This window comes from Lutjanus erythropterus, chromosome 13 (genome assembly GCF_056507025.1).
Source record: "Lutjanus erythropterus isolate fLutEry1 chromosome 13, fLutEry1.hap2, whole genome shotgun sequence".
In the NCBI taxonomy this organism is placed as follows: domain Eukaryota; kingdom Metazoa; phylum Chordata; class Actinopteri; order Lutjaniformes; family Lutjanidae; genus Lutjanus; species Lutjanus erythropterus.
In genome coordinates, this window is record NC_139329.1 from 4,646,622 (window position 1) to 4,661,218 (window position 14,597).

Below are 14,597 nucleotides of genomic sequence, written 5' to 3' on the forward strand. Positions count from 1 at the left end.
ACAAACAGCTCAGCCAGGAAACTTACAGTACAAAATTAGTTAGTCAGTTATTTCCCTGAATTTCAATAAGCGAGAGTTAATGTAATTATCTCATTTCATGTCAAACAATTAGTTTCTCAACTGAAATTCAAAAGTGTGTTAAATGATAAAGCATGCTTGCAAAGAAGTGTTGTAATGGAACGTTCCTCTGTGTTCTGTATTAATATATTTTTAAAAATCAGACAACCTTATGTGAAGACAAATATATAATGAGCTTCATATTCTTTTAGGTTACCTTGGCAAACATTACAAGCTGCCTCTTGTGCTTTAATGCAACACACAATTATATTCTGGATGAAGTGTCAATCATCTTGAACCAAAGCATGGAAGGAGTTTTTCGATAACATCGTGTGTGTTTATTAAGACAACACACAAGACATGATGTCAAACTGAATCTCATAATTTGTAAGGGATTTGTTTATTTGTTGTAAAAGGTGCCAAAAACTATACAGGCAACTTTAGAATGAGAACCATCACACAAAATCCTTAAGACTGATAACTTCTGATTGTGTCATAAATAAAATAAGACATAAATAAAACAGAACTTACGCCAAGAATACAGCTTGTATAAACAAACTTTTGATTAGTTATGACATTTCTCCTCGAGGAATTCTTTGAAAAGTCTTTGTGATATCTTCAGCACCATCTTGAACACTGTTTACAGCAGATAGGTTACTTGCTTATAAACAGAAAAATAAAAAGTTCCATTTCCATCGTGTGACCACCAATACCTCGCCTTTTTGCTGCTTCAACAGCTTCATTCCAGCAGGCAGAGCTGTGTCGCGTTCTGGCTGCAACGCTGCCGCCACAGCTGATGGCGGATATGCTACACAACGCTAGTGATTCCACCAGATGCGCTGCAGTGCGTCTCAGATGCATCCCAGAGGCAGCTCTCAGCTTTGCTCCACTTAAATTAGAACATCTGGTCAATTTTCAAAATAAAAACACGCTATGTGGGCTCATGACCATAAAAAAGACAAAAAAGAAGAGAAAGAATTTAACTACCTACCCTACTTAGCCACGGTAGAAAAACAAATATTGAGGAAAAAATGACCGAATCAACAGGGAGTCAACGACATCAGGCAGGCAAAATGCTCTGTTTCTGAAACACTCTTGGTGGAATATGAAGCCATGCAGAGTACAGAACAAAACCACATTGCAGACGCAATGTCGCAGAGCCGTGCCCAGTGGAGTCAAGGTCTATGCACGAACCAGCTCTTCACTGATGAACAGCATTTTCTGTACAGTCCAGCTAGTCAACTCAGATGTCCAAGATTTATCCAGCTGTCACTGATACCTGCACCAACTTTATGGAGACTATTAAAGGCAAACTGGAAATAATAGGCTTTTTTATGGGATGACTGTGCGTGAGAAACACAGCACATAAAGAGAAGAAAAGAACAACGGTTACTGGGATGTAGGAAAAGAAACTTACAAATGATCAGTCATACTCTATGCCATCCTCCATCAGTCCAGCCACAATGAGTTGATAATAGCAAACATCTTTTTCATCTAACTGAATGTGGTTCACTATTTTTTTTTTTTTTTTTTTTTTTTTTTATATATAAAAGTCAGAACAGGTATCCTATGCAAGGGGCAGTCTTCTGTTCTAAAGTCAGGTGAAAAATTCAAAATACCGCTGGCAATTGTAGCCTGCATGTGTAACAGTGTGTGTGATTTATTTATTTTTTTTTTAGTGCCGGGCCCCGCCAGGTCGTGGAGGAGGGGGACCTGATAAGAGAGAGGAAACAAACATTCAAAACATCAAAACAAAACTTAAGCAATGTTTCTCGTATGTTTTGTACTCAGTATTCACTCAGTAGGAGCAGCCCACCTGGAGAAGCGAGAAGTGGAGGGCGGGAACTCTTTAGAGTTGGTGGGGCTCCTCTAATCCCATGAGGGCCCCTGGGGCCTGGATGGTATGGAGGAGCGTGGTGGAGTAGGGGCCCGTGGGGTATAGCGGAGGCGCCATAGGGCATGTGTGAGGACAGGGGGCCTCTTGTAGATGGGGTGCCTAATAAAGGAGGTCGATGCAAAGACAGCAGTGGAGGAGGTTTGGTCTTTGGATGAGAGCCTGAAAGGAGACGCAGAATGAAACCACATCTATGTTGTGATAGATACTGTAGATGTAATTATGTCATGTTATTTATGCCTTTCTTCCACAGCATGGTACAGCTCAAACTCAACTGCTTTGCTTTCCACTCCAAGTAGTAGAGGTAGGTATGTTTTAGTTTGTATGGGATAGTTTTCTTGTACCAGATGTATCTATGTTTTATTGTCCTGTATCAACTTGTCGCCTGTCGCTGCCTCTTGGCCAGGTTGTCATTGTAAATGAGAACTGGTTGTCAATTGACTTATCTGGTTAAATGAAGGCAAAATAATATAAAAACTATTTTGATAATTGATTAATCATTTTGCTTTTATTTTCAAGGAAAAAGTCCAAATACTCTAATTCCAGCTTCTTAAAAGTGATTTTTCTGTGTAAACTGAATACTGTGGGCTTCTTTGAGTTGAGGACAAATAAAGACACTTGAGGATGTCATATTAGGCTTTGGGAAACACTAACCACCATTTTCTGACTTTTTATAGATCAACCAAATAATCAATTAATCAAGAAAAAAAATCGACAATGAAAATAATTGTTAGTTGCAGCCCTGGTAACCTACACTATACATTTACTGCATGACTGACAACTTCCCTGTTCACCTTTTCCTTGGCTCAGCTCGCATTCACTGTCACTTTCTGCCGCTGGCTCTCTCCCACTCCACCACACAACTCACTGTGCACACAAACAGGAGCTATGCTACTCAACAGTGGATATGAAGGGAGTTTGTTCATACATCTGCACTGCTCCCTTTCCCACTTTACTAAATAATAATAATAAAAAAAATAAATAAAACCTTCTCCGTTTCCATAGCGTGACCAAGGGTGCACACTTGGTAGTTCTACTTCCGTTTAGGCACACATTCACTCATTCGTTGTGTCGCTTACCATGTGGAAGTGTGTTGCATATTCACCTCGCTGACTGAATTTTGGCTGGCAAAACAGGGGCGTAACTTACTGCTCTGTTAAATAGTCTGTTCTTGTGCATTTTCATGTTCATGTAACCTGCAGAATTACATTTCCTGCTTGTGAAGTTAAATAACTTGTGTTGGTTTAAGGGGAACATTCACAAAAATACAGTTAATTTTTGCTTTACATATATTTGAAGTTTAAGAAGCTGTAAATATATCTGGCAATAAAATGTGCTGATTGTGTTTTTCATGTGAATACTAAGCCTAGTGGGTGGGGAAGCTGGTTTAAAGGGTGCTACTTTGGCCGTGGATGAGTCAGTCCTGTCTTGGTTACACAGAAGGTAACATCTATCTATAGTGTGCAGGATTTTTTTTTTTGTTGTTGTTGTTGAAAGGTATTTGAGTTACTGAAAAACTCTTTTATAAAGATTTTTTTTACACCTGTTTATCATCCTTTTTTTCCCCACTTTTTTGTAAATATTACTGTTTGCATCTTGGACTGGCATAATAAATCACACCATCATAATACTTTTCCGACTACACTACTGTTTTTCCAGTTTTGAGGAGTTACACAGAACCCTGTGACATCTGTGAATAAAAAAATGTGGTTGCTATGAATGTAACCTGACTATTTAAAAATTTATTTATTTCTTATTTAAACAGGTAAAAATGTTGATTGATGATTCCCTCTGACCAATCAATGCTCTGCTTTGTTTTCACATCACCTTTTAGTATTGGATCAGCTCATTAGGTACTATCAGTAATGGAAAACCAAGAAAGTCAAGTTGAGACAAGCAAAGATGTGCCATGTGGTGGAAAAGGCCTATTATATACACAAAAGGGACATAATATTAGAAAGACCACTCACTGTAATGTAATCTCACCACTCATCACTGAGTATATGACTGAGTTGAATCAGCACCTTTCAAACAAACTTATAGGTTATAGATAACATTTTCTCAGGCAATTTCAAGTATTTGTAAATAGATTTACAAAAACCTGTGGCTATCTAGTAGGTAATAATCTATTTAAGTGCTTGATTTTGGCCATCAAGTCATTTTTAAACTGAGATCTATACTGAAAAGCCTGTAAGTAACTTGTTAAAGTGACAGAACAGTGTGAGAAGTGTGATCAGAGATGAATATCTTGCCGACAGTACAAGAAGCCTCTGACAAGCGCATTAAAATAGATTTTTAAAAGATCTAACTCTAACCTCCTGGTGCTGTATGACAGTATTACTGTGAAACATACTAACCTGGGGATGGCAAGAGAGGAATGGACGGAGGTGAGGGGTGGTCCATCATGGACCCCCCTGCTCCAGCTGCGGACTGTGGTTGAGGGGGCCCGGGTGGAGTAGGAAGCAGAGGAGGCGGTTTCCCAAGTCCTGGAGGTAACATGTTACCTCTCTTCCCCTCATTGTTGGAGGCTGGAGAAAAAGACAGAAAAAAAATGAAGGAACCACAACAGACAGGAAAGGTATGACAAAAGAGAAGGAAAGAACAAATAAAGTTAAGTCCCAGCTCTTATAGGCACTACAGTTTATTTAGTGTCCCACCTTGTATGTGCTCCAGTCGTGAACGGACATACTCCGAGATGGTTTCCAGCTCCTCAGGGTAGAGATGCACCCCCTCAGCTAACAGCATGAGGAGCGGGCGGGTATCAGAGGGAACAGCGTGGCGCTCGATCTTTTCTCGATCCAGAAAGTCATCCAGCAGCTGTGACGCCTGTGCTGCAATGTCTGCAGGGTCCCTCGGCAGGCGCTCTTTGACTAGTCCGTGACTGTACTCGGCCGCAACAAAGTCCATGGCCTGTTCTTTGGGCATGTTGCGATGTACTGAGAGGGTGGAAATGGGAATGTTAATGATGAGGTGTCAGGACGGACCAAAGGGAAAGAAAGAGGTGGAACAAGACAAAAACCATAGAAATGGCAGTAAAATCAGTGGGATTCTTACGGGTCTCGCAGGTCATACTGAGAACGATTTTGTTTTAATGTAATGCGGTCAGCAAACTCAGCTGATAATTTGGTACTGTGGTATGTAGAACTTTTGAATAGGTACTTTTGAGTGCAGGTTGTAGTTTGTTGGAAGGGGAGGTGCAATGAGGGCCATGCAATTTATGTAAAGATGTGCATTTATCAGTAACTTTTTTCACAACTGTTGTTGTTCCTGGACATAAAAAGCATATGTGCATTCAGACATGTGTAACCAAAGCACTTTAAATGATTTTGTGTTTAAATTAATTAATTCCTTTACTGTATTTGTTTTAAGGACATCGACTATTTCATTCATTATACTTTGGTTGTGTAGATCACACTAAAATGTATTGTACAGTTGTAATTTTCTTGTTTTAAACAATATATATTTGTGATTTGTATTATGTAGGTGTTTGTGCATTGTGTAGTATTTAGGAGTATCTAAATTACACAGGTTTCCAAATGGGTTATGTACACTAATATGACATTCAGTATAAATATAGAAATAACTGTAGTAATGACAGTTCTGCATTCCATTTGTTGTTGTTTTTTTTTTGTTTAGGTGGGTGTAGACCATCATAAATAGCATAAGGCTCATATTGAATCAACAAAGAAAAAAGTAGGTTTTCTTAGAACATGGGTTTTATTATCATAGCTGTGGTCATAAGCTCCACTGGTTAAACATCCGACTTACCAGAGGTGTCAGAAGGTGACAACATCACCCTTTAAGTGTCCATTAATAGTCCCTCATTGCACAGGACAACTATGAGTGTGCGTGACTAGAGCAAATACTGATGGCTGAGAAAAGTAAATCAGAAAGTCAGTCTCTAAACTATAATGTTTAAAACGGATAGTTTGGGTGGTAACTTTAGAGTCTGAATTTGTTTCTTTCTTCAAAATAAGTTTGACTATGTTGGGAATTTATTCACATATTTTCTGACCGCTGGTTGTTAGTGATGTAACTATGTCTACAGACCTCACCAACAGGTGAGTACAACCTTATCATAACCTATAAAGCTGATGGCCCCAGCTATGAAAATAAACCATAGTTTTCCTTTTAAGGAATAATTTCACATTTTGGAAAATATGCTTGTCTTGTCTGTCACACTTAAGATCCGTATCACTCATGTCTGTCCAATAATAACATAACGACTAGAACCAGCTAGGCTGGCTCTGTCCAAACATAAAATAACTTGCCAGGGTGCAGTAACTTCCTGGAGAGACAAAGTTATACCCATTTTACAGCTGGTATTGAAATACAATATGTATCTGTGTAAGATATCCAGATGGAGAAAAACACATGTCAATGCAAGGTGTAAATGCTATGTAATGGAATGTGGTCAGATCTACCTGACCACATCTGGAGGTGGTTCTGATCTTAGGTAGGCTTAAACACAACGTGTAGAACAATCTGGATAACTTATCTGCATATGGATCCCATTTTAATACCAGGTGTAAATGGGATGCAAGATTTAAAGCGTTAATTAGTGAGCTTTAAAGGTGCTAGTAGCTTCATATTTACAGATATGAGAGTTGTATGGATCTCCTGGCAAGGCAAGAAACCAAACCAAAATGTGGAACTATTCCTACTTTGCTACTTTTAAGGTTTCCTTCAATTTAAGTATGTAATGTGATGTCATGTCAAAGTGTGTACCAGTGGCAGCCAGTGGATGATCTGCCAGCAGAGGTATTTATGTGTATACTAAATGAATATTGTCCAGACTTGATGGAAATGTACAGGCAACAAGAGTTGGGTGCAGAATTGTTGCTTGAGGACTCTACTTGTATGTGTTTTAATGGGAGTATTTATTTGTCTGTATCCAAGATATGTTGGTAGAATCACAGATCGTTAGTTGAGAAGGGATGGAGGGTTGCAACTGAGGTGGTCTGGCTAAGCTTGAAGGAATGAGGGGTAGGGACTTACTTTTGAGGGATTCTGAGAATATGATAACAGTGCAGGACGACAGAGCTACGTTTGTCTGCTCCACCAGAATACATAACGAGGAGCCGTCTGCTCGGATATCCTGCAGGGCCCGGGTCAGGCCTGATTCCGCCTGAAGGTAGAGCATTTCCACTGACAGGCCACGCTCCTGCAAACACTGGCTTAGCGATTTGGGGTAATCCCTTTGAGAGGAAGAGAAACACTTTGTTAACTTGACATGTTGACGTTAAGTGACTCAGCTGGCATATGGAGAATTATGTCTCTCAGAGGAACAAAGGGTTCTTTCTTGATTTATAGTGTGTTTTAACGACAAGAATGCAACTGTAAGTCAGCATTCCTTTTTGTGTGGTGAACTCTGCATGTGCAGATCTTTTATTTGCCAGGACCAAGTGCAGTATTACATAGAGCTTTATATGGCACTGACACAAGTTTCTGGATCTCTCATAGTTGTATTTAGTGTTGGCGTAGTGTGTGTGTGTGTGTGTGTGTGTGTGTGTGTGTGTGTGTGTGTGTGTGTAGGTAATACATCAAATAAATCGGGGGTCTTATTCAAATGGAGGACTTAAATTACTTGATTTTGAATCTGCAAAGAATATTGGTCCTTCTGTCAAAGAAAATATGTGCACTAAAACTTTAAAACTACCGTAGTAGGTATTGGCAGTGGGAAACAACTCTGTAGAACCGTGGTGTTTGACATAGTCTAGATAAATGCTTGGATATGGGTGGGTTTGGTGGCATTTTACATTTCACCTTTCTGAAGCATCAATGGTAAATGTCATGTTTTCATATTAGTCCCCCTGCATCATAGAGCAAAGGCTTCTTCCCAGATGTATTCTTTGCTCAAACATTCAGCAGCCATAAATGGGGAAATATATTAGAAGATCAGCGATATCATTTCTGCTAAATGCAGGAAGTCATCCACCAACATAGAAGAAGGCAAAGCAGTTTGAGAAAGAAAATGGAGGCATAAAAAAAGAAAAACAGGGCAAAATCCATCTAAATAGAGAGCATCTGCTTGTCACCAGCACAGTTGGCAGTTTGTCTGTATGCAGAGGTCAACGTATGCAAGTGTAGTTGCAAGTGATGCATGTTTTAGCCAAAACGAGTGTTTGGAATGTACCAATCTCAAGAACATCAGAGGAAAAGAGGTTTATGTTGCAGGAGTAGTTTGATAAGTTTCTATGGACATTCTGATACTTTGTTTCCCCACAGTGAAATTGAGCCACCAATGAAATTCACTGTTAGTGCAAAGCATCCAAGCTGTCACACCCCCTGAGATAACGCCATGGATTAACATGATTTCAAACCAAACCAAACAGTAACTGTTTCGAGGGTGTGTTATGTGGTAGGCGTGTCCTTTTGTACTGTGCACCTGCAGGAGACCTAACTGGGTTAGTTAGCTACTATAATCGTGTCGGCAACACAGCTGCCACATCTGGCACAACTTCATATTAACTGTTTGTGTATGAGAATCTTACGCATTAATTCATTTATGATGTTGCATTGTGTCAAGAGTGTAACTGTTTATGCACTTCTGCACCACTTTGTGCATAAGATGCAATATTGCAGTATTAACGTCACATGATAGCAGATAGAGCACATCAATTTAATGGTGCTCATTTATGAGCTTTAGTGCAGCATCTACTGCTGGAACATTCGCAAAGATTTTGTGAAAGATGATGCTGTATATTTCTGTTCATCACTAAAAAGAAAAAAACATTTGACTTGTGTGTTGTGTGTCACTAGAATGCAGGCTAACAATTTAATCTTTTAATGAAATAAAGTTGCTTTGAGAGAATGTGTGATCATCAAAGTCATGTTTGATATGTACCGTTACATTGGAGTGCATTCAACAACATCAAGCTTTGGTGGAAGAGTGTGTTGTTGAGACATCAGTTTCAACTCTGAAACCGCAATAAAATGGTAGCCTGGATTTAATATTCTGAATATGTAGAAATAAATATGTATATATGATTATGACATGCAAGTATTTATGGGTATGGATTTGCCTAAAGGTATGATTAATGTTACATTAATGTTACTAAATGTAGATTTTTACTTATAAGAGAAGGCTTCAAAGTCAAACCCCAGCTCCCAGTAGTCCTATTTGAGCATTAAAAATGTGTCTGTCCTAACAAATTTGGTGCAGTAATAAAATTAAATAATAAATAAATTGGGTGAAATTTAGATTAGATGATTGTGGAACTACTATTTATGAGTTACTTTTCTTCTACAGCAAAATAGGCTCCTGGGGATACTTAGAACAGAGCAAGACGTGTGGAGCATAAAAACCTTCATGCAGTCTCTAACTAGCTCTAAAGACATGACAGTGACATGAGTCAGATATATTGCTGTCAGGAGGAAAGAAACAGGGACCCTCCTGTCAGTGATCATAAATCAACGTTAATTGGACAGGTATAATCATTCAACACAATAGTTTAAAACATACTGAGCTTGTCAACCCTTCGAAAGAATAACATGGGCCTCGTTCTCTTTGTGTTTTTGTCATTATGACTGATTATGATAGACGGCCTTGCTGTAGAGCTCTGCGTACTGCAGAACCACTGGGAGTGCTGCTGTCAAATACAAATAGTCGTGGAGTCACCTGCTTATCTCCAACAGTTGAATCAAATCCCGTTCTGATTCAGCAGTCAGCCAACTGTTGCTTGTGGATATAATACTAATCTCACAACAGCTACACTGACTTATCATATATGAAAATATTCATTTATATGTATAATTATGTAGTGGCCAAGCCTCACATTCATTCCTCTTCAGCTTTAATCTGTGGGTTTTTGCATTTTGATACACTGTCCAGGAATTGTAGAAAATAAATAAATAAAAAAATACTTCTGAATTTTCACGATTCTCAATACCTTGTTCGATACTAAGGTAAGTAAGGTGTTTTCACACATGTAGATCAGTTCATTTGGTCCGGACCTAAAGAAAAAAAATGAAATGTTGCATTTTAACTCTGGTCTGGTTTGTGTTCATATTGGCTTTTTACAAACGAACCAAGAGGAAGAAACACAAGGTTTTACAGACTGACAGGTAACGTGTTGATTGGACAGTTTAGGTGATTGTCATTCTGCATCATCAGGACCCAGGAGGTAAATTAAATTCCAGGGACTGACAGAAGTTTATGGAAACATACCAGGACACATTTTTCAGGCAGACTTGGTCTGGTTGTTTGGTCTGCACCAGGGTTCAATTAACAGCTTTCACACCAGCCCAAACGAACCGCACTAAATGGGCAAATGGACCACAGTCCGATTGAACCCAGCCAAATACAGCAGGTGTGAAAATGTTTATTTCTTTTTTTCCCTCATTCTCTCATTTTTGCTTCTTATTTTCACAGTTAATTTTAACAGCAGTACGCATCTGTAGGTCTATACTGTATTTTTTAGTCTGGTGTTCAGCTACACAGTGTAGCAAAAGAACAGAGTCCAAAGTTTAAAGATTAAACCTATTTTGTCGTGCTTTGAGCACTGATCAGCTGCACTGACGGAGCACTCTGGATGTGCTGCTGTGTGCACTGCTGCAGCCAAAGTGTGTTTGACTGACAGGGAGATAGAGGGAGGCAAAGGAAGATGGAAGGAGGGCTACTGAACACAATGTTACTGGGAGTCATTAAAACTTACTCCAGCTGTTGCTTTGTCATTTGACCCGCATGTCGTAACGGTAGCATTTTCTATAAAGTCAACAGTTAACTGGGTCGATCCGCACATCACTACTTTTTCTTTTGGATGAGTCAAAGCGGAGCTGTTGCTGCAGCTGCACATGTCGCTATCTTACATGTGAAGTTGTTCGGTGATGGTAGGCGTCCCTCTCCTTGCTGTGGCATTTAACAGCTCACTACAGGTGTTTATGCTGTCCCTGTCATGTCCAGAACAACTACCTCTGTCACTTAAAAAAAAAAAAAAAAAAAAAAAAAAAAAAAAAAAAAAAAAACAAGAGCACTGACACATTTTGGCATTGACTTGGCGCCAAAGTACTGGTTCTTATGACATCCCTAATAGGGCTGAGGGCTGATAAAAAACTCATGATTAAAGAATAAAGGTCTTTGCACATATGACGCATCCGATGTACCATCCACTTATTCTTAGAGGTCCAAGTATGAAAGTGAATTTGGATATATAGTTCCAGCCAAGTGTCAACAGAACAGAGTGTGTGCTGCTGACATAAACGCTTGAGCCTAAATATTCTTGGCTGGCCCCCGAAAACATGGACAATTACATTACATCCATCAGTCTCGTCTCACTGACTGGCAGCTATGTATAAACTATTAAAGTCTGACATGTAAAGGCTGCCCAAAGCTCTACTTCAACTGCTTTTGGTTTGTATTGTTGTTGTAAGTACTCACAGGCACTGGTTGGTAACAGAGAGGACCACGCAGTCGGCCGGCTTCCTCTCCTCCTGCACCTGTTTGTAGAATTTCTGATACAGAGCTTTACGCCTGTCTGCTGGTGTGCAGCCCTCTGGCTTGGCTGGAGGCTTGGCTGGTGAAGGAGTTAGAGAGAATGAGGGGGAAGTTAAGCAGGACACAGTGGAGAATTAAAGACAGGAAAATTTAGAAAGGGGTAGAGAAATGAGAGCAGACTTTTTGGTTAATTTGCCAGTGATGTGGCATTTCATTTTTGATGGATAAACTTTAGGGCACAACATAACATTGGAGGGGTTATTTAGTATCAACTAATGGGATATGGCAGTTCCATTTATTCCAAGATGCAGTCTCACAATGGCAAAGCATGGACCTTCCAAGAATTTTTTAAAGAAATTAAGAAGAAAATGGTGTCTTGGGGTGCAAGTTTTTTGAGCACCACATTTTAACAAAAAGCATACAAAAAAAATTTGCTTTGTGAGCAATTTAAAGAAAATGTCTCACCAGTGGGCTGATGCTTATACGCTTCATACGTCACACTTCCAGTGTAGTTCTGCATTTGTTCTAGTTCTTCATAGCTGAAAGAAGAGGGGTAAAACAGGAGCATCTCTTAAAGTTACATTTTAAAGATCAACTTAATTGTGGTATATGCAACCATACAAAATACAATTATACAGTCAGATTCAGTCGCTGCCACTGTCCAGCAAACAGGGACCAGCCAGTTCTAAGCCAGCACTTTGGTCAAGTGTTCTGACAGGAGAATTGTTTTTGATGGTTGGAGAAAGTGTCCAGTGAAAACCTATGCTGGCACAGGGACAACATGCAAAGTCCACACAAAAACACTATGTCCAAACCAGGATTCCAACCAACAATCTTCAAACTATGAGGCAAAAGTGTCACTACAGTCTCTGAAATTTTTTAGACAGTTACGTATGCTTCAAAAGAGACAGGGTCTCAGATATAAAAGTCCAACAGTTTTTGACTTTGTAAAAAGAATTCTCAGAGTTCTGACTTTTTGGGTTTTAAGCAGGAGGTGTCAGAAAAGTTACCACAGGGATAACTGGCTTGTGGCGGCCAAGCGTTCAAACTAAGAAGTTTGTGTTGAATTATCCTACACTTATCCTACACTTAATCAGAAATGACAACATAAAACTCAACTACAAAATTAACTTTTTACTAGAACCGCTCCTTTGTTAGAAAACGGTTACAATGAAAGTTGTCTGCAGTGAAGTCTGTGGACTATCCTGAGTTAAAAGGACGCTTGCACTGTGAAGACATGTAGCATGACAATACAACCATGCTGGCACCGGCCGACAAAGAGAGATAAAGTGAAATATGTGTATCAGCCTCAAATAAACATTTCTGCAGATATCACTGACTGATAAGTTGATACTTTAATTATGTATCCAAAATGGGTAGCAATTTTGCAAAGTTGCTATTTTCATGATTGGTCATGCAAGGATTGTGAGAATTTAATTTCCAATCTCTTAATTGCCCAATACCTATGACAGATTTGTGAAGAGAAGGAACCAGCCAGCAGTAGTTTTCTTATCTTAAAAAGCATTGCATTTTATAAATGCATCTGTCAGTGGACCATCATGATAAGAAAAGGCAGAATAATATGTCAATGCAACTATGAGAAAGACTTGATGTGCTCTGCAATAAGGTGGAAAAAATGTTCATATATCAGTATGGGCAATCAGCCAAAATGAGTTGGGATAATTTGACATATTCAATATTGTGTATTCCAAGGGTTGCTGGTTAGTTTTCGTTCAGAATTTTCTGATGCTTTGGGCAACACATAAAAAAAAAAACATCCCCTTTCACACTGCAGTTACAGAGATGCATTGCTTAATATTCTGTAGTCCACACTCCTTTAAATTGTGATCCTGGCCTATGAATTCTCTGGAGCTCCACGAGGGACTCATCGTATATGACTCTTTCCACTTCATTAGCGTTGAATTTCGTTGTGCTGCCGTTATGTGAATTTGCAGCTGTACCTCTCCAGGGCATCCTTCAGCTCCTCGGTCCTGTCCTCTCTGGTGGGGTATGGCGCTGCTCTCCGGAACAGACGCAGCTGTTGAGCACTGCACATCACAAGAAGGAGTTCACTGTGTGTCCCAACAACTACAACTAATGTTAGTAACATTAAACGGGTGGTTATTCGTTGGTAGAAACCACAATGTTTTGTTTTCTGCTATGGTTGCTACCTAGCTTGCATATTAGCTGCTAATGCTAAAGCTGCTACAGGAAACCATACGGCTTACCTTCCATTGGGGTTAGCAGGTGTCCGCCGAGCTGAGGCAGATGATTTCGCCCAGGACGACATTTTATCTGCACGGCAACTTCCCCCTAATTCACATAAGCTTTTAATGACAGACAGAGATGGAAATGTTTCTGCACCAGCGGTTTGCTGCAACTCTCCCTGTAGTGGAGAGGAGGAGGAGCAGAAAGAGGTGGAGTTCTTCTTCTGGCGGGTTTGATTAGCCAGTTTACAGGTGCATTACCGCCACCTACTGGACCAGGACGGTAGTGGTCAAATAAAACCGATAAACTGATTATGTCTGAAGATTTTTATTAATATTGGAGAGCGTATTTCCATTTACTGCTACTTTACACTTCAACCCCACTTGCTACATTTCAGAGGCAACTATTGTGCTTTCTACTCAACTACATTTATTTGACTACTTGAGTTACTTTTCAGGTGAATATTAGGCACAATGGATAATATAACAAGCTTTTAAGTGACCCTAAATGACTTTTCCATCTAAACTTCTCACATGGTTTAAATAAATGTTGAAATAATCAAATATTTCATGAAAAATCAAACATTACAGAAAAATTCCAAAAACTGAAATCATTTGTGTGTCATAAGTTTTTTTCTTCTTAATCAATCACCCCATGACCCCTCACATTTATCTGGTGACTCTTTGGAGAGGCCTGACCCTAGGTTGGATCCACTGGACTAAACTAGCCCAACTTTCTAAACTAACTTTATAACCCCCCCACCCCACCCCCCACCCCGGCACCTACAACAGTAGCATACTGCTTACACACTGATAACAATAACACATAAAATATATCAGTCAGAGCGACCAAATCACAACATTAACTTTCACACTTTAACAACATCAGGCTTAATACTTATGTAGGCCACTTGATGGACTTTTACATGTAACAGAGAACTTTGACATTGCTGTATTTGTGCATTTACTTAAAGTAATAGGATCTGAATACTTCTTAAACCAC

The 14,597-nt window shown here is 39.4% G+C and overlaps 1 protein-coding gene across 1 annotated transcript; it reads right to left on the reverse strand.

Annotated features, from left to right (window-relative positions):
• Window positions 1-1,550: 1,550 nt before the first annotated feature.
• On the reverse strand, window positions 1,551-13,786 carry LOC146316030 (uncharacterized). Its single transcript, XM_084734618.1, has 9 exons — window positions 13,616-13,786; window positions 13,349-13,435; window positions 11,853-11,926; window positions 11,331-11,466; window positions 6,950-7,149; window positions 4,609-4,887; window positions 4,309-4,479; window positions 1,874-2,113; window positions 1,551-1,770 (listed from the first exon to the last, which is right to left on the reverse strand). Exons 1-9 carry the CDS (start codon window positions 13,675-13,677, stop codon window positions 1,733-1,735), a joined length of 1,287 nt encoding a protein of 428 aa, XP_084590744.1. The 5' UTR covers window positions 13,678-13,786; the 3' UTR covers window positions 1,551-1,732.
• Window positions 13,787-14,597: the final 811 nt, after the last annotated feature.

Bases quoted from the DNA above. Each gene is read 5' to 3' on its own strand.
- LOC146316030 (XM_084734618.1), bottom strand. From the start codon at position 13,677: ATGTCGTCCTGGGCGAAATCATCTGCCTCAGCTCGGCGGACACCTGCT. The intron at 13,436-13,615 runs GTAAGCCGTATG...TGTGATGTGCAG, and splicing joins CCTGCTAACCCCAATGGAAG to TGCTCAACAGCTGCGTCTGT. The intron at 4,888-6,949 runs GTAAGTCCCTAC...CCACCCTCTCAG, and splicing joins ATTCTCAGAATCCCTCAAAA to TACATCGCAACATGCCCAAA.